The sequence below is a fragment of the Macrotis lagotis genome, chromosome X (assembly GCF_037893015.1).
Source record: "Macrotis lagotis isolate mMagLag1 chromosome X, bilby.v1.9.chrom.fasta, whole genome shotgun sequence".
NCBI classification, from domain to species: Eukaryota; Metazoa; Chordata; class Mammalia; order Peramelemorphia; family Peramelidae; genus Macrotis; species Macrotis lagotis.
This window is the reverse complement of record NC_133666.1, coordinates 551,786,233-551,804,859: the sequence shown is the minus strand read 5'-3', so window position 1 is coordinate 551,804,859 and position 18,627 is coordinate 551,786,233. Positions and strand designations below refer to the sequence as shown.

Genomic DNA, 18,627 nt, shown 5'->3' with positions numbered 1-18,627 from the left:
TGTGAACCCATTGGGAGTTTTCTTAGCAAAGATACTGGAATGGTTTAACATTTTCTTCTCCAGCTCATTTTACAAAATGAGGAAACTAAGGCAACCAGAGTGAAGTGACTAGCTCAGGGTCACACAGCTAGTAAATGTCCAAGATCAGGTTTGAATTCAAGATGAGTCTAGCCACTGGGTCACTTAGCTGCCCAAGAGGCATAAATTACAACATGATAAACTTGGGCCTGTATAAGCAAAGTTTAGACATACTGAAGCACAGGTGGAATCTAAAACATCTTCTCTGGATATGTTTAGAAAGGAGATGGGTCAGATATGACTCTTTCCCATGTGCTTTTAGTCCCAGATTTACAAAAACCTAATGGATATTGTCAGCCCAAAATCCCACTCAGCATCGTTTCAAAAATCAATCTAAAATCAACTCATCTTTTCTGCTTCTCATAATCCCCAAACCAACTCCTCCCATATTGCGCTTTAATGAAGATACCATCATCCCTCTAGGCTAGAAACCTGAGTCATTTCTGACTCTTCTTCCACATTCAGCTAAGCATCAGGGCCCGTAGGCTCTTCATTAACATCGTGAACTTGTGACTTCTCCTCCTCCCCTATTCAAAATGCCCCTTAATTCAAGGCTTTGTACTTTCTGCTGAACCAAAGTATAATCTTCTAACTGGTCGTCTTGTCTCAAGTTTTTCTTTATCCCAATCCATTTATAAGGCAGTATCATGTCTTTTTCTAATCTATCACTTTAACCATGTCACTTTCAAGCTCAAAAATCTTCATTGACCCTCCCATTGCCTAAAGGGTAAAATTCCTACTTTTTTTACTCTGACATCCAAGGCCTTCCTTAGAGTGGCCTCAATTTGTTTTTTTAAACATTTCAAACTGTTACCTTACTTCAACCCTTAGTTCATAACTGATCTATCTCCCAGAATATGCTTCTCCATCTTAGTCATGGTATCCAAGTCTTCTACCTCTCCCCGAAAACATCATCTAATTGATTGGATCAAAAGACCATAAATCTAGAGTTGGGAGGGACCCCAGAGATCATCTAGACCAGTTACCTCAGAAGCTGAAACAAGTGACACACAGAGAAATCAAGCAACTTGCCCAAGTTCACACAGGTAATAAACATCAAAGGCAGATTTCCAATTCCAATACTCTGACTGTAGGTGTTGTTCATTTGGTTCAGTCATGTGAAACTCTTTTTTGACCTCATTTTCATGACAAAGATACTGGAGTGGTTTGCTAATTTCTTCTCTAACTCATTTCACAGAAGAGGAAACTGAGACAAACTGGGTTAAGTGACTTGCTCAGGGACATACAACTATTAAGTGAGGCCAGATTTGAACTCTAGTACTCTATGCACTGTGGCATCTGGTTATATAAAGTCAGTGATATTTCCACTGGACTATGGTCTCTCTCTATCCTCTTCAAAAGCCTATCTTTTCTCTACATACCAAACCCAGACTCATCTTCTTTATGAACTTATAGCACTTATTTTCTTCAGTGGCCTTCATTTGACATTAACTCTGTATAATGCACAGCATAGCTTTTGTTTTTTCGCCTTCCTTATGTTCTGTACTAGATTGTAAATTCCCTGAGGGCACTTTATAGTGGAAAGAGAATTGAACTTGTCACTATCAGTAGATATCTGGGTCCATATACCACCACTGACAATAACTTACTATTACCATGAACTAAGCTTATTTCACCTTCCATGGAGAAACCACTCAAAAAATAAGTTTGATTATGATGATCAAAATTAAAAGGAATCTAATGTAGTACTGTTGATCATTAAACATGGTACTTCACTTAGTAAGAAATGTTTGCAAAAATGAATGATAACAGCTCATATTTATGTAGCCCTATAGAATTCACAATGCTTATTCCTCACAAAAATTCTATATGTAATATTAAATACAAAAAAGGGTCTTAAATTCAATTCAGTAATATTTATTAAGAACTTAACACTGCTAAGCTCTGGATCTATGACCTCATCCGAGTTGGATGCTGCCTCCAACAATATAATAATAAATAGATTAGATAGATAGATGAATGAATAACATTCTTTCAGCCTTTAAGATTTGTAGCATAGTTTTTCTGACAAGTAGAGATCATTATCATCCCCATTTTACAGATGAGGAAACTGAAGAAGACAGAGGTTATATGAATATTTGCTATTCAGATCACTGATTTACTTTATTTTGTTTTTTAGGTTTTTGCAAGGCAAATGGGATTAAGTGGTTTGCCCAAGGCCACATAGCTAGGTAATTACTAAATGTCTAGATTGGAACCCAGGTACTCCTAACTCCAGAGCCGGTGCTTTATCCACTGCGCCACCTAGCCACCCCCTCACTGATTTACTTTGAAACTACAGAATGTTTGAATTGGAAAGGACTTTAGCCATTAATTATTTCAACTCTCTCCTTTTACAGATGAGAAAACTAAAGCTAGGGATATAGAGTTCTGATCAAGGTCACAGCTGTGTTAAAACTGGTCTCTTGATTGCCCAGTCCTTCACATTATAACATTGTTGCTCTTATCTTCAGAATGAATTCCCCTATCTATAATCATCAGGGAACAAACCATCCTAGAAAGCTGAAATGTTCTCCATAACAAGGGGTTTAACCCCACTTTAAACAGTTGGGTTTAGTTTAACTATTTTAGAGGTAGTCTTGTCTTCTCTACCTTTTTAAAAGCAAGATAGTGCATTATTTTTTGCAATGACTTGAGAATATAATTGTTATCATCACTTATTTTATTGTGACTGCTCTCAAGATTTATTGAAGCATAGAGTTATTTGCTCCAATACAAATTGGCTCCAGACTTTTCCTTTTGAGTTCTTGCCTGCTTTTTATGATTTGTTTCTGACCTTATTGTCCAACCATCATTTATCTTTACTAAACAATATGACTGCCTTTAGCAACACTCCCTTTCTCTTTTTCTAATTTGCTGATTGATCAGCCAGGAAGATTGGAAAAAACCAGCAATTGCTCATCAGCATGGTATATGAAATAAGAATTCATAGGTCTGAGGAGTAAAGACCTGTAGGCTCTTCCAGAAGTCAAAAATATGAGCTTTTTTAATGACTGGACTTCCGTGATATAAATTTGTGGTGATCCTGCTTTCTAATTCAGATTTGAGGATTTTGTAACTTTCATCTCAACAATAAAGGATTTCCACAGACTGTTCAACTAGTAGACAAAATAAAGCACTCTTATTTATCACACAAATACTTTTAATTTTGTTGGATTATGGGCTTTAGTGGGACTCAAGCAGATTTATCACACTGAATATTATATAGTACATTGTCTGATGCAGTGTCTTAGATTTTTAAAAAATTATTCATTTGTGTATTTTCAAGTCTACAATTCTGTTCATTTTCCAAGGGGCTTCAAAGTCCTTTGTTCAAAGTAGTATGGTTTTAATATAAATAAATATATGAACTGTATTTGTTGCAGCTTCATTTTTCCCTTTAATTATCTAAAGGATTTCCTGGCATTTACCAAGTCAGAGTTGAGCCAACACACTGATGTTTTATCTGCATTCATGCTGCACTGTTAAAGGCTCCACATCCTGAAGAAATGTTTGAAAGCTTTTTAGGGAAGAAATTAAAATTGTGTGATATATGCTCACTGAAAAGGAAAGCTGGAGTTATAGTTAATGCAAAAAAAATGTAAATACCTGCAAACATGTTTCCTTGAAAAATCTTACATTTAATCATAAGCAATATATGAAATCAGTGCCCAAGATCTGATGTCTGTAATTAGATGACATAAATATATCATCACTAGTGTAAAAAGATTTTTAATACAAAATCATATTTAATTATACCTACTACTCTATGCCTAGAGTAAAAAACTCTGAATCCAATTTCACCAAGGCAATTTTAGATACTTTGTTATTCAATTTTTTTAAATGAACCTGGTTTAAAAGAAAAATGGCCCCAGGGCACATTTCCAGTTTTAATGCCTCAGACTAACAATGATGTAATGGACTCAGATTCAGTTTTTTGGTCCAAGTGTAGGTACAAGCTAAGAAAGCCAATAAACAATCTCTTTGAGGCCTAAAGAGTTTAGAGACATTACATAACTATTTTTAACTCTCTTGAAAATACAAAAATTTGTTTCCTAATGTTAAAAAAAAGTCTAGTTTAGTTTACACTATTAACTATAAGTTAAAAAAGAAAAAAGAAAATTGATTTCAGGTGATTGGAGACAGATAAATAGGTGTAAAATGGCTTCCCAAAATAAGTAGACAAAAGGTCAATAAATACTATCCAGATAGTTTCCCCTCAAGTATTAATTAAAATCTGAGAAATTAACATAAATAAATTTTAAAAAATATTCAGAGGATTGGTATAAGAACTCTTCAAAATTCCAACACCAGAAAGGAATGTAAAAATCAGTGACTCAGATTAGAAGACAGGAATCTGGTCATGAAGGTAGGCATGCTAAATCCTTCAGCTTAAATCACCAGATATATCTGCAACAAGCTCAGCTACCTCAGTGAGCTCTCTCTAAACGCCTCTGTAACATAAATCCTTATGATTTTGTGAAAAAGAAAAAAAAGGATCTCCACCACAAAGTGAATAACATTTGAGGAACTCAATACATTTTCATAGGAAAGTGGGGTGGGGGGAGAAATCTTTCACCAGCTCTAGTGACAGAAAGTCCCTAATAAGCACCATGCTTGAGGTTATCTCAAAACTGTCTGGCTTTTTTCCTCAGTAGTACTAATGATCATCCAACAGAATGTTGGATGTTCAAAAGCAGGATGCAGGGTCTCCAGAGGGAAGCTTTCTCAGCAGACCAAGTGCTTCACTTGCCTGAGAGGAGGGGATTTCCCTGGCATGCATGACTTAGGGAGAGGGGAAAAGAGGATCCTGCTACAGGTTAAGGCAGCCAGAGGGAATTACTGAGTCTTAGAGAGAATTAGGTTTCTAATAATAACATCATTTAGGAGGGTTATCTCCAGAAACACTCAGTCCCCAAGATAGACCCAGATCAAGCTGCTGAAATCCACAGCCACTGACGTATGAGCACAGGAAGAGAGAAAATAATAATAATAATAATAATAATAAAAAGCTTTGCCACTGGAATGGAAAGAAGTCGAGTGATTTCTGGAAGCAAGGAACCAGGAAGCAAAGGATTTTCTTTTGTTTTATTTTGTTAAATTCTGTTTTTTTCCTCTACCTGTGAAAACACGCAGGGCTAGGCTTTAAGTCAGATCAAAGGGTTTAAATTCTTTTCCTAGGTTTCTTATACTTTATTGTGTCATACCCCACCTCCCACCCTCTTTGGCAGCCTGATAAAACCAGTGAACCCATTCTCAGATTGTTTTTAAATGCATGAAATAAAACACCTAGGATTTCAAAAGAAACCAGTTATGTTGAAATGCCATTTTCAAAAATATTAAAAGAAAAACTAGTCCACAGACTCCAGACTATAAAGACCCCTGTTATGTCCCTGGGACATCTGCTTCCTACCCCTCCCCATCTGGTCCCAGGGCCTCAGGCCAGTTACTCCTCTCTTTGCACACCTTCCCATTGCATCCCGGGGGCACCTGCTCTCCTTTTCCACCCTAGAAAAGTGAGGAACCCGCGTATCTGGAAAGGGAAGGAGGGGGCTGGAGGGAGGGCACGAGGAGCCCCGGAGGAAGGTGGAACTTCCACCATCACCCTGCGGGAAGAGTTCCCTCCAAACTCTAAAGCGGTGGGGGGTCGGGAAGCCCAGGCACCCCACTTTTCCAGTTGCATGGCTGCTCCCCCTGTCCCCGAGGGGCCATCCCTCTTTGCTTACCAAGTACCAGATGCCCAACAGGATGGTGCCGGTGCGGACATGGCAGCACAGGCAGCAGCTGTTGGAGTAGAAGCGGGTCCAGGGCGCGCTCATCTTCATCTCAGGGAGCCCCTCCGGGCTCTCTGGGACCCGCGCGGGGGTCGCCGCAGCCTTGCCCACCGTGGCTGTTCCGCCCGCCTGGAGTTCCCGCAAACACGCGCCCAACTTTACTGGAGAGCTCCCGGCCCGGCCCGGCCCGGCCCGGCCCGGCCACCCCCAGCTGCTGGGACTCTAGGGAGCGCCCCCTCCCCTGCCCGCCTGCCGGCTCCCTGGCTGGATCCCGGGCTCTGCCAAGCCCAGAGAGGTCTCAGGCTGCAGCCGCTGCGGGACTCCCAGTGCCAGGGCTGGAGGGAGGAGGAGGAGGAGGAGGAGGAGGAGGAGGAGAGGAAGAGATTGGACTTTGGGCGGGGGTGGGGAGGAGAGGGAAGAAGGAGGACCCGGGGAGGAGGGGGAAGAACCGAGGGCCTGGGAGAGGGGAGCCAGCGACACCGCGTGACCAGCACTCGCCACGGGCTGGGGCTGGGTTCCATGATGTCACTAGGTGACTTGTGCCAGCTTCCAAGCCATGGAAGGCAAGCTAAATAAATAAATAAATGAATGATCTTTGCACCCTCCGCAATTCCCAGAGACCACCAAACGCAGGAGGAAAACTGGAAGAGTCCCCCTCCTCCTCTTCCTTTGATTGTTTGGCTTTGCTCTGTGTGTGTGTGTGTGTGTGTGTGTGTGTGTGTGTGTGTGTGTGTGTGTGTGTGTGTGTGTGTGTGTTTAAATCTAGCTTGCAATCCTGACTTGGGCTCATTTGCTGCGTTTTTTTCTTCAGCTACATAGCCAAAATAAGGAATCTGGTTCTACACATCTGTCAAGTCTGCGTCTTTGCTTCAAAAACTAGAAAATTAGCTTGAAGTCACTAAGGCATAAATATAGCCCCCCCAAGTTGCCCCCTTTTCAATCATAGTGGAAGTGAAATTCTCCCAGAAATATGTTGCCTAACTAAGAAAAGGTCTCTATGCTACCAACATTTCAGGTCATTATTGTATTAAAACAAAGTCACAACAGAGAGTTCTTAGATACCTCTACTACTACTACTACTACTACTACTACTACTACTACTACTACTACTACTACTACTACTACTACTACATCATCATCATTATCATAATTATAATCGCATTTACAAAGGAAAGAAATAAAAAATTAGGAAATGACTTTGGCTTCAAAATTCTTGAGAAAAGATTTCACTGTAGAGATCCTATAAATACAGAACTTCCCTCCCCCCCTTTTTTTTAATTTCAATTGTTCTTTTAAAAGTTTTTGTGGAGGCTAGAGGGTGCACTGGATAGAGCACCAGCCCAGGAGTCAGGAGGACCTTAGTTCAAATTCAGTCTTAGACACTTAATAATTACCTAGCTGTGTGGCCTTAGGCAAGCCACTTAACTCCATTTGCCTTGCAAAAACCTAAAAAAAAAAGTTTTTTGCAAGGCAATGGGTTAGGTAACTTGCCCAAAGTCACACAGCTAGGTCATTATTAAATATCTGAGGTCACATTTGAACTCAGGTCCTCCAGACTGCAGGGCCAGTGTTCTATCTACCTATCCACTGGACCACCTAGCCACCCATTAAATTTCAATTCTCACATAACTTTTCAAGAACAACTGTAAAAGGAAGTATCCTTGCATCTGAAAACCTAGGATCATGAAAACTATGATAATATTTTACCTCCATTCTGTACTTACTACACTTTGTTCTTAACTAGCTCCCCATTGACTTCTTTGTCTCTTTTTCTCACCTTCAATATTTTCATCTTGTCCCACTTTCCTCTTGTTCTTTTGTTCACTGTCCTGCTCTAGATTGCTCCCTACTACTATTCCAATCCCCTCCTTTTGGTATTTTCCACAGGATGAAATAACCATTCACTTTCTATCACACAAAACAACTCCCTTTCCCCTTTTAAGTTCCCATTATTTACGACACTGTGTTTTGCAGAGATGTTTAAAGCCTGCCCTATCTTCCACAACCCAATGCCCAAAGTAGGAAAGATAAAAAGGAAATAATAGTGTTTAATTAACCCAGTACTCTCAAAGTTCTTTCTTTGATCAAAGGATTGATTTCTAATTAGATTCATTAAGGAAGAAAACATTTAAACACAGAATTTAGTGCTAAGAAGAAGCTCTTTTCAAAGTTCATGAAAAGCTAAACTTTGTAATAACTTGAGACACAATAAAGGAGAGTGGTACAAAATTGGGAGAATAATGAAGGTGCATTGTGGGTGGATTGCCCTACTGTAATCCGTTAAGATTTGAATTCACTTACTAATTTCACTTACTAACTTCATTTGCTGTGTTTTTTTCCTTCAGCTACATAGCCAAAATAAGGAATCTGGAATACTTAAGGAATAAGGAATACTTAACTTCAATTAGATTCAGTTTCCTCATCTGTAAAATAGAGATTATAATAACACCTACCATAATATAACATTACTATAACAACATGATACTTTGCCCTTTCTTCTTGAAAAAGACTATGACATCAGGGAGGTGGTGCCATGACATTCAAGTGAATTCAAGACTCACTTTGTCCTCTGGAGTCATCTGGGTCCAATGCTCAGTTATGAGTCAGGACAATTGGAGAGGCCTTGGATGGGAGATAATTAGGGTCAAGTCAGTTAGCCAAGGTCACACAGTTAGTATGTGTAAAATGTCTGAGACTGGATTTGAACTCAGGTCCTCTTGACTCCAGGACTGGTATTCCATCTACTATATCACCTAGTTGCCCTATTATAACATAATATTGTTTTGAAGATTAAATGAGATAATATTTATACAGTGATTAGGACAGTGTCTGGCATGTAATAGGTGAAATAAAAATGTTAGCTATTATCATTATTACTGTTATTTTCATGTCATAAATACTTTGTTTGGGGGACACATACTGTACCTGGCTGGATCTAGTCAACATGACCAAGCAGAAGTTTAAAAAACACCTCACTGAGGGAGTTTGTACTAAATGATAATTCTCTAATTGATTACTGGAGTCAGAACACTAACTCAGGTGTTTCTGGTCCAAAAATCAGTGGTTATATAAAAGAGGACACTTTTTTTCATGCCCTTTTTCCTTTGTAGATACAAAGGACTACTCTGAGTTTCCTCCCTGAGAGCCAGATGGGAAAGAACAACTTCTCTGACTCCCTACTGGCCAGGATGCTTGTGTCACATTTGTTATTTCTTGGGTATTCTAAAATGGAAAGGCCCAGATTGACCATGTGACCTTGAGAGATTAGGAGGCAATAGGTAATCAGAGATAAATGACTGCTGTATTCACCTAAGTGTCAGTAGTTGGTGGAAATAGAAACATCTACATGGGAAACAGAAAGATATACCAAGAACAAACAGATGCAGAGCAATGATCACTTAAGGAAAGGTAACTTTAAGGACTTTAAGGACTCTGCCACAAGGGGATCCTTGAGGCAGAGAAAAAAATATCATCTCTGGACTCAAGATAGCTTAGAACACAGTAAAGAGCTACATATAAAGTGCCATGAAGACAATATAAAGAGAGAAGAGGATTTATAATGCAGGAGTTATGAGTTATCACTTTGCCACACATTTTCCCTACATATGACTCACTACCTCTATGCTTTAAACTGTGCCCACTTCTTTCAACCATGGACTCTGCATGTATTTATGGGAGAGTACAACTCGGATTTGAATGTAATGTTTTAAATCAAGTATTCTAACCATGTCTTCTTAATGTACCTTTATTATACATTAGTATAGCTTTTCTAAAATCTAGGTGTCTAATGATGAGCATACCACTGTGTTCAGGAATGACAGTACTAGAAGTACATCTCTTAAGGATTGTCCCTTAGAAAGAGTATTATTTACCTTTTTAGGGATTTAAGCTTTAATTTCCATTGCAAGTTGGGATAGTGATTTAGGGAGGGCATGAAGATGATGACAAAGTTAGTCAAAATTGGGAGATTTAATGGATATTTGCAATATAAAGTCTTTGAGACCCAGTGCTTGAAGATTTTTTTTAATTTTAAGAAAAAAGCTTGTATACAAGCAAATAATTGACTAAAACTATTTAATTCGGTGATTCCTATTGTTTTACCTAAAGAGAGCAATGTTTCACTTGGTAATGCCATTTCCTATAAGCCTTGGCAGTAAGGTCAAGCTTTTTAGAAAGACACCAAAATTAGATGAGTCTAGAATCAAGATCAGAACACTAAAGGAAGAGAGAAAGCTAATGCAGGAGAGTCAGATGATTCTTTTCACCATTGTTTTAAAATTGCATCTTGTTCTGGCCTCCCTGTGTTCCCCATTTTCCTAGTTGGTATGGTAAGTTTACAAGGAGCCAATTTAAAGTAACAATAGCAAAAAAAAAGAAAAAATCACAAAGGGGAACCCAAAATTCACATACAGACAATCCTATAGACCAAAGGAGCATAGCAATTACTTGCAAGTTACTTGTATCATAAATTAACTACAAGTCACATTTTGAGACTATGTGCTAAATAAGGGGAAGCCAGCAAGATCTTACTGGAAGGACCTTTTGGTCATGTTAACTGTCATGGTCTGTAAGTCTCAGATAAGCTCCAGACATCCACAGTAAAACCATTAGAACACCAAATGTTGCTGATTACTTTGTAATGATGTAGATATGTTAATGGACTAACCCCAAGGTGGCCCTGATAAGCATTTGTCTTTCCCCCCCATCTAAACCTTTTAAAAACATGACCAAACAAAGAATTAGAATTCGAGTGAATGTTCATCAACTGGGGAATGGCTTAATATGCTGTGGTATATGTATGTGATGGAACACTATTGTTCTATTAGAAACCAGGAGGGATGGGAATTCAAGGAAGCCTGGAAGGATTTGCATGAATTGATGCTGAGCTAGATGAGCAGAACCAGAAGAACACTGTACACCCTAACAGCAACATGGGGGTGATGATCAACCTTAATGGACTAGCTCATTCCCTCAGTGCAACAATCAGGCACAATTTTGGGCTGTCTGTGATGGAGAATGCCAACTGTATCCAGAGAAAGAATTATGGAGTTTGAACAAAAACCAAAGATTATTACCTTTAATTTGGGGGGGGGGGAAGCCCATTATCTTATTATGTAATTTTGCTATCTCTTATACTTTATTTTTCTTCTTTAAGGTTATGATTCCTCTCTCATCACTTTCAACCTAGATCAATGTATACCATGGAAACAATATAAAGACTAACAGACTGCCTTCTGTGGGGGGGGGGGGGAGGGAAGTGAAATTAGAGGAAAAATTGTAAAATTCAAAATAAATAAATAAATTTTTTTTTAAATGTGACCAAAAAAACCCTCCCCTCCAATCCCAGAACTCCTCCATCTCGATTTGGGCTCATATTACCCAAGTACTCCCAAGTGCAATTCATGATCATGTAAGTGCCTTTCTTCACTCTTTTCCTCACATTGCCTGTCTTCTTCTACTGTCCCATTCCACTCCCAACTCCATCTGCCTCTGATCATCCAGGTCATTTGTTTCTCTACTTTCTTCATCATTTGTCATATCCTCTGTGCTTTATTAAAGTGTAATTGAAGGATTACTGCCCAATACCATTGTGGTCTTTCCTGGCAAATATCCAAAGAACCTGGTGTGCTTGATCCTTTTTTTGATCCAGAGGGTCCCCTTGTGGTCTTATTCTCTTGTCCAATTAATAATGAAATAAATTAATTAACAATTCAACCAACAATAACAGAGATTCCTGGTTGCCAGCCAAGTAAGGGAGGTAGTAACAGAATACTTTACCTGTACCTTCTTCAATGTCTGGATTTTTTCCACTAGTACAGACCAAAACCTATCCATGATTTTTTCATCTTGTATACTGTGTTCATATCTTTCCACTAAATATCCTTAGGGGATCCATCCAACTAACTGAAGACCTCCTTCAGGGTCTTTTAATGTCTTAAGAATGCTAATGAAGCACTTAGATTCATCTTCTGCCTCTCATTCTTACTACTGAAGATGCTGGACTTTTTTCCCAATTATCCAAGTTCTTGAAAATATCTTTAATTAAGCACTTGTTATATTCTAAGTACTGTGTTAGGCACTAGGGATAAAAGATGAAAATGAAACAATCTCTGTCCTCAAGGAGCTTACATTCTATCTTACATATATATATATATATGTATATATATATGTATATGTATATATATATGTACATTATATACATAAATATTTACATGTACCCATTTTAAGTGAATGCAAAATAATGTAAGATAATTTAGGTAGGGAAGGGATTAGTATCTGGAAGAATCAGGAAAGACTTCATGTAAGAGGTGGCATTTGAACAAAACTGTGGGATTCTAAGTGGTAGAGAACACAGTCTATTCAAAGGCATGGAGCTAGGAGATGGAATATTCTATGTGAAGAATGACAAAAATGTCCATTTGCCTAGACTATAAGAATGTATGAAGAGGAGCGATGTATACTGTCTTAAAAGGTAGTTTGGAAGCAGGTTGTGAAGGACTTTAAAAGTTGAGTCAGTTTCTTATGTATAATAAGTAAAGTGAGTTCAGGGAAGACTAGAACCTCTGTTATGAGGGCTGTGGAGTCCTTTTCAGGGTTGTTTTCCAGCTTTGATGTCCATCTGAGCCAACTAACTCTCATCTATGGCTCCAAGAAGCTATAACAAACACAATGGTCTCACCCCAGTAAACCATTTTGGCAGATGGATTAAACCAGTTTGAGGGTAGTTGAGGAGTCTCAAGCCCATTAGTGAGTTGGGGAAGGGGGAGATGCTTACCCTAAGCATATGAAATTTTCTACTGGTGGAATGGGTGGATGAAAGCAATTCATTCCATTAGTCATGAAGGCAACTAAAGCAGACGCTGTGGATGCTTAGAGCTTGGTTAGACATCAAAGATGCCAAGGTCATCCATTGTATCTAGAACCAGCATCAGTTGTCTTGACTCTGTCTTGCCACTGGACAATGATGACTTTGGAAGAGAAAGTTTGATGGATGACTTTGTATAACTCTGACTTACTTAAATCCAATTTATACACAAATCAAAAGACATTACTAATACCGCTTTACCTGTGGTGACAGGTAAGTGATGAAACAGAAGATGCAGATACACTGGATACTGTAGTCACAACCCTGCACAAAGATGACCCAGGCCATAGGCTCATTTCCCCACTGAAAGCAGCAGTAGGATACCTGGATATCTGTGCAACCTTTTAAGGATCATACTGCTTACCTCCTGCTGCAAGGAAGGGGCTAGAAAAGATGCTCTAAAAATTGTTTGCTTACCCAACTCTGAAGTCGGAGCTGGATCCACAGTTTTTAAAGTGGTTACAATGAAGGGAAGTGCTGTGAAGTTGGGGTGGGTTTTGCCATCAAAACTAATCTAGTCCACAAGCTTGAATGCCTATCAAAAGCTGTGAATGACAGGCTCATGACAATGAGATTGCTACTTGCAGGAAACTACCATACCACCATCATCAGTGCCTATGCTTTCCACCATGACAAACCCTAATGAAGTTGAAGAAAAATTTTATGAAAATCTGGAGACCCTTACTACCAATGTACCAAGGAGGAAAAGCTTATAATTCTGGGGACTTTATTGCTAGAGTAGGCTTACACTACTAGACATGGAAGTTGAGTCTTTGGGAAGAATGGAGTTGGAAACAGCAATAGCAATAGTCAACTACAACTGAAGACTTATGCATCTCATGACCTTCTCATCACAAACACTGTCTTGTTTACCTAAATGCAATAACACTTCCCAGATGCACCCTCACAGCAAACATGAGCATCTAATAGACTATCCTCTTCAAGCTAAGTATTCACATTCAATAGAAGTAGTGACCCTAAGGCAAGGTGACTGCCAGAAGAACTAATGTCAAGAGATTGGAGTGCTTCTCTGAGTGGAAACAGTTTGTTGCTGACTTGGAGGGAAAGTTGAACTAACACACAATTGACACAGTGGAGCAGAAAAGGAATGAGCAACTTTCAGAGATCTGGTGTATAGCAGTATTTGCTCATCTGAATCAGAACACTTGCAAACATCAAGACTGATTTGATGAAAATGATGGAGAAATTCAGAAGCTGCCTAATGAAAAATGAGAACTCCACAAGGTTTACCAGTAGGATATTTCATCCATTTCTAAGAAGGCAGCATTTAAATTCCATAAAAGTAAAGTACAAATGAAGCTTAGAGAGATTCAGAATTCTTGACTCTAAGAAGGTAGATGGAATTATGTAGATAGCAACAATCCAAAAATGCTTTTATGATGCCCTGAATACTGTTTATGATCAAAGATGCATCTCAATTACTCAGTATTGATGGAGTCATATTGATTAGTGATAGGTACAAGATTCTAGAGAGAGGGGCTGAGCACTTCCATAGTGTTCTTAGACTCTCATCAAGCCACTGACTGTTTACCTCAAGTTGAAGTCAATCTGTCCCTAGCTGAAATCCGACTGAAGAAGACATTTTGAATGCCATTAGGCTCCTTTCATGTAGCAAAGCACCTGGCGCTGATTCTTTTCCAGCTGAGATTTACAATGTGAGGAGGTCCAATGCTCATACAAAAGTTGATTGATATTTATATGGCATGAAGAGATTATCCCCCAGGAATTCAAAGATGCCTCCATCATCCATTTCTACATAGGTAAAGAAAATGGATTGTCCTGTGACAATCATAGGGATGTTTCTCTTTTAGTCACTGATGGTGAAATTCTTGCCAGAAACTCTTCAAGAGGCTGATCCTTCAACAGGAAGAGGTTCACCTACCTGAGAGCCAGTGCCACTTCAGAAAGGGTAGAGAGGGTAGAAGAACAAGTGATATAGTATTTGCTGCCTGACAACTCCAGGAAAAATGCCAAGAGCAGAACAATCTGAATATGTTTGTAGTTCTGACCAAGATCTTTGATTCCATTCATCATGAGAACTTATGGAAAATTATGTCAAAATTTGACTACCTGGAGAAGTTCATCAAGCATATCAATTTCAGGGGCAGCTAGGTGGTTCAGTGGATAGAGCATGGTCCCTAGAGTTAGGAGTATCTGAGTTCAAATCTGGCCTCAGATACTTAATAATGCCCTAGCTGTGTGGCCTTGGGAAAGTCACAACCCCATAGCCTTGCAAAAAAACACAACAAAAAAAAGCATATCAATTTCATTACAGTGTGCTTTCCTGGGTTCTGAATAGTGGATGTTGCTCATGATTTCCTGGTCAAAAATGGAGTGAGACAAGGCTGTGTCCTCGCTCCCATGCTTTTTTTTTTTTTAGGTTTTTTTTTTTTTGTTTGTTTTTGCAAGGCAAATGGGGTTAAAGTGGCTTGCCCAAGGCCACACAGCTAGGTAATTATTAAGTGTCTGAGGCTGGATTGAAACTCTGGTACTCCTGACTCCAGGGCCAATGCTTTATCCACTGTGCCACCTAACTAACCCCCATGCTTGTTAATAGGATGTTTTCAGCCACGGTGTTGCTGATTATTAAAGATTTAGAGATTGAAGACAAAAGATTTAAGGCCACTGAAAAGGCAAAAGAATTCATAGCTCTCTGGGATGTTAAAACTGCTGAGATTTTATTGTGGAAAAATATTGTTATAAGGTACACAAGCCAAAATTAATAAGAAAAGCAGTAAGCACTCTGAGGAAAGGCCAGGTAAAAACAGAGAGAGAGAACGAGAAAGAGAGAGACAGAGAGAGAGAGAGAGAGAGAGAGAGAGAAGGGAAGGCAGCCATGAGACCATGTAGATTAAGGAAGAGCCAGAGAAAGCCCCATTCTTCTGAATGGGAAACCAAAAAAAGCAAGAGAGCTTGAAGGGGTGGTACTTCCTATTATACACTCCTCTATGGTAGGCTGGACAGAGGGTGGTGCTTAGGGAGTGATCTTAAGATCTTGGACCAGGTAGCTTCCAATGGCAATCTACATACTGGTCCTTCCTGTCCCAAGGTACTTGATCCCCCAGTTTCAAAATGTCATTTCCAGTCTCACCAGCCTCCAGGCCAAAGTCAAGGGAAAGGCACACCCTATACCAAGATAAGATCAAAATGGATACAGGATCTAGACATAAAAAACAATATTATAAGCAAACTAGAAGATCAGGGAGTAGTTTACCTATCAGATCTATGGAAAAGGAAGCAGTTTATGACCAAGGAAGAGATGGAGAACATCATTAAAAACAAACTAGCTATTTTCGATTACATTAAATTAAAAAGCTTTTGCACAGACAAAAACCACTGTAACCAAGATCAAGAGAAATTTAGTAAATTGGGAAACAATTTTTACAGCTAGTATTTCTGACAAAGGACTCATTTCTAAAATATACAGAGTCAGATTTTCAAAATCTGGCCTTTCCTCAGAGTACTTAACTGCTTTTCTTTTTAATTTTGGCCTGTGTATCTTATAAAAATTATCAAAAGAAAAAGCCATTCCCCAATTGACAAATGGTCAAAGGATAGGCAAAGGCAATTTACAGATGAAGAAATCAAAGTGTTCCATAGTTATATGAAAAATTGCTCTAAATCATTGCTTATTAGAGAAATGTAAATTAAAGCATCTCTGACTGTACCACCTCACACCTTTCAGACTGGCCAATATGACCAGAAAGGACAATGATCAGTGTTGGATGGGATGTGGAAAATCTGAGACACTAATACATTGTTGGAGGAGCTGTGAACTCATCCAACCTTTCTGGAGAGTAATTTGGAATTGTTCCCCAAAGGCAACAAAACTGTGCATACCCTTTGATCCAACAATACCACTACTGGTTCTATACCCTGAAGAGATTATGAAAAAGGGTAATAACATCACTTGTACACAAATATTCATAGCAGCTCTGTTTGTGGTGGCAAAGAATTGGAAATTAAGTAAACATCCTTTAATTGGGGAAATGGCTTAGCAAACTGTGGTATATCATGGAACACTATTGTGCTATTAGAAACCAGGAGGGATGGGGATTCAGGGAAGCCTAGATAGATTTGCATGAACTGATGCTGAGTGAGATAAGCAGAACCAGGAAAAACACTGTACACCCTAACAGCAACATGGGAGTGATGGACTTGCTCAATCCATCAGTACATCAGTCAGGGACAATTTTGGGCTGTCTGCGATAAAGAATACCATCTGTATGCAGAGAAAGAATTGTGGAGTTTAAACAAAGACCAAAGACTATTACCTTTAACTTAGGAAAAAAACTTTTCTTATTATGTAATTTTGCTCTCATACTTTATCTTTTTTCCTTATGGATATGATTTCTCTCTCATCACATTCAACTTAGACCAATGCATACCATGGAAACAATGTAAAGACTAACAGAATGCCTTCTGTGGGGGTGGGGGGAGGGAAGCAAGATCAGGGGGAAAATTGTAAAACTCTAAATAAAATCTTTCTAAAAAATATCAAAAAAATTTTTAAAAAAGTCAAGGGAAAGGGAAAATAGTAACAAACTACGAAACAGCAGTGTCCAGGGAAGCAGGATCTTAAGAGTGGGGAACCTCCATTCATTTAACAGATTTTGTTTCTGCCACATTCATAATTTTCTACATCAGTGTTATCAAATGCCTTTACTAAGAATATACTCAGCATCAAGGTCGGCTACCACACTGATGGCAAGTTCTTCTTCTTGTAAACTAAACGCTATAAACCAAGAGGAAAGTTGAAGGAGTGTTGGTGCATAATCCTCAGTTTGCTGGTGGTTGTACATTCCATGCAGTCTCTGAAGCTGAGATGTAACAAAGTATGGGTCAATTCTCTGCTGCTTGTGCTCATTTTGACCTAACAATTAACACCAAGAAAACACAGGTGTTCCATTCCTTTGGAATCATGGGTTACAACAAATGGAGAAGTGTCCAGTGTCCTTTCCAGAGAGGTACACATTGATGATGAGGTTTATACTCACATTGCCAGAGCTAGCTCAGTATTTAGTAGACTCCAAAAGAAAGTATGGGAAAGAAGAGGTATTAGATTGACTACTGCTGACCTCATTGCTATATGCCTATGAAACCTAGACAGATTACCAGGACCATGCCAGGAAACTGAATCACTTCCATTTAAATTATCCTAAGAAGATTCCGAAGATCACCTGGCAAGAGAAGATACCAGACACTGAGGTCCTTTCTTGAGCTAAACTGCCCAGCATTCAAACGTTACTACAGATAATGCAACTCTGATGGGCCAGCATGTTGATAGAATGCCAGACTAATGCCAAAAAGACTATTTTATGGAGAACTCACACAAGGCAAGCGCTCACAAGAAGTTATACTGGGACATCCTGAAGGTCTCTTTTAAGAACTTTGGAATTGATTGTAAGCATGGGAGACACTGGCACAGGACCACCCAGCATGGTGTGCCCTCATCAGTGAGGGTGCTATGCTTTGTGAGGAAGGCAGAATTAAAGCAACTCAAAGGAAATGTGACATATGTAAGTTTAGAATAAGCACCCCAGGTGTTCACATTGGACTATTTGTGCCTGACCTGTGGTAGAGCATTCTGAGTTTTAATTCATCTGATCAGCCATGGTTGAACACTGTTAACACATTTTGGTTTTCTTTGATAATAAAGGACAAAGAACCAAGAAACCACATATAATATATAATCTGTATGTAATACTCATATACAATAAGTAGCTAATAAACTACTCATACTCACCATCAATTTTTCTATTGTCTTTTGGGTCACATGTCATTTAGATTCTTCTAAGATTATGGTGTTCTATGATTTATAGTCATATGTCATCTTCCAAAGAATATTTGTGTTAATGGATGAATAGACTCTATAAAATGAAGATTCTG

At 38.9% G+C, this 18,627-nt stretch overlaps 1 protein-coding gene across 1 annotated transcript in view; it reads right to left on the bottom strand.

Moving 5' to 3' along the window:
• Window positions 1–6,213, bottom strand: part of LAPTM4B (lysosomal protein transmembrane 4 beta) — a 104,847-nt gene extending 98,634 nt beyond the window's left edge. The window contains exon 1 of the mRNA XM_074200465.1: window positions 5,805–6,213. Coding sequence (XP_074056566.1) covers window positions 5,805–5,903 — 99 coding nt within the window. The 5' untranslated portion in view covers window positions 5,904–6,213. The remainder of the gene's footprint in view (window positions 1–5,804) is intronic.
• Window positions 6,214–18,627: the final 12,414 nt, after the last annotated feature.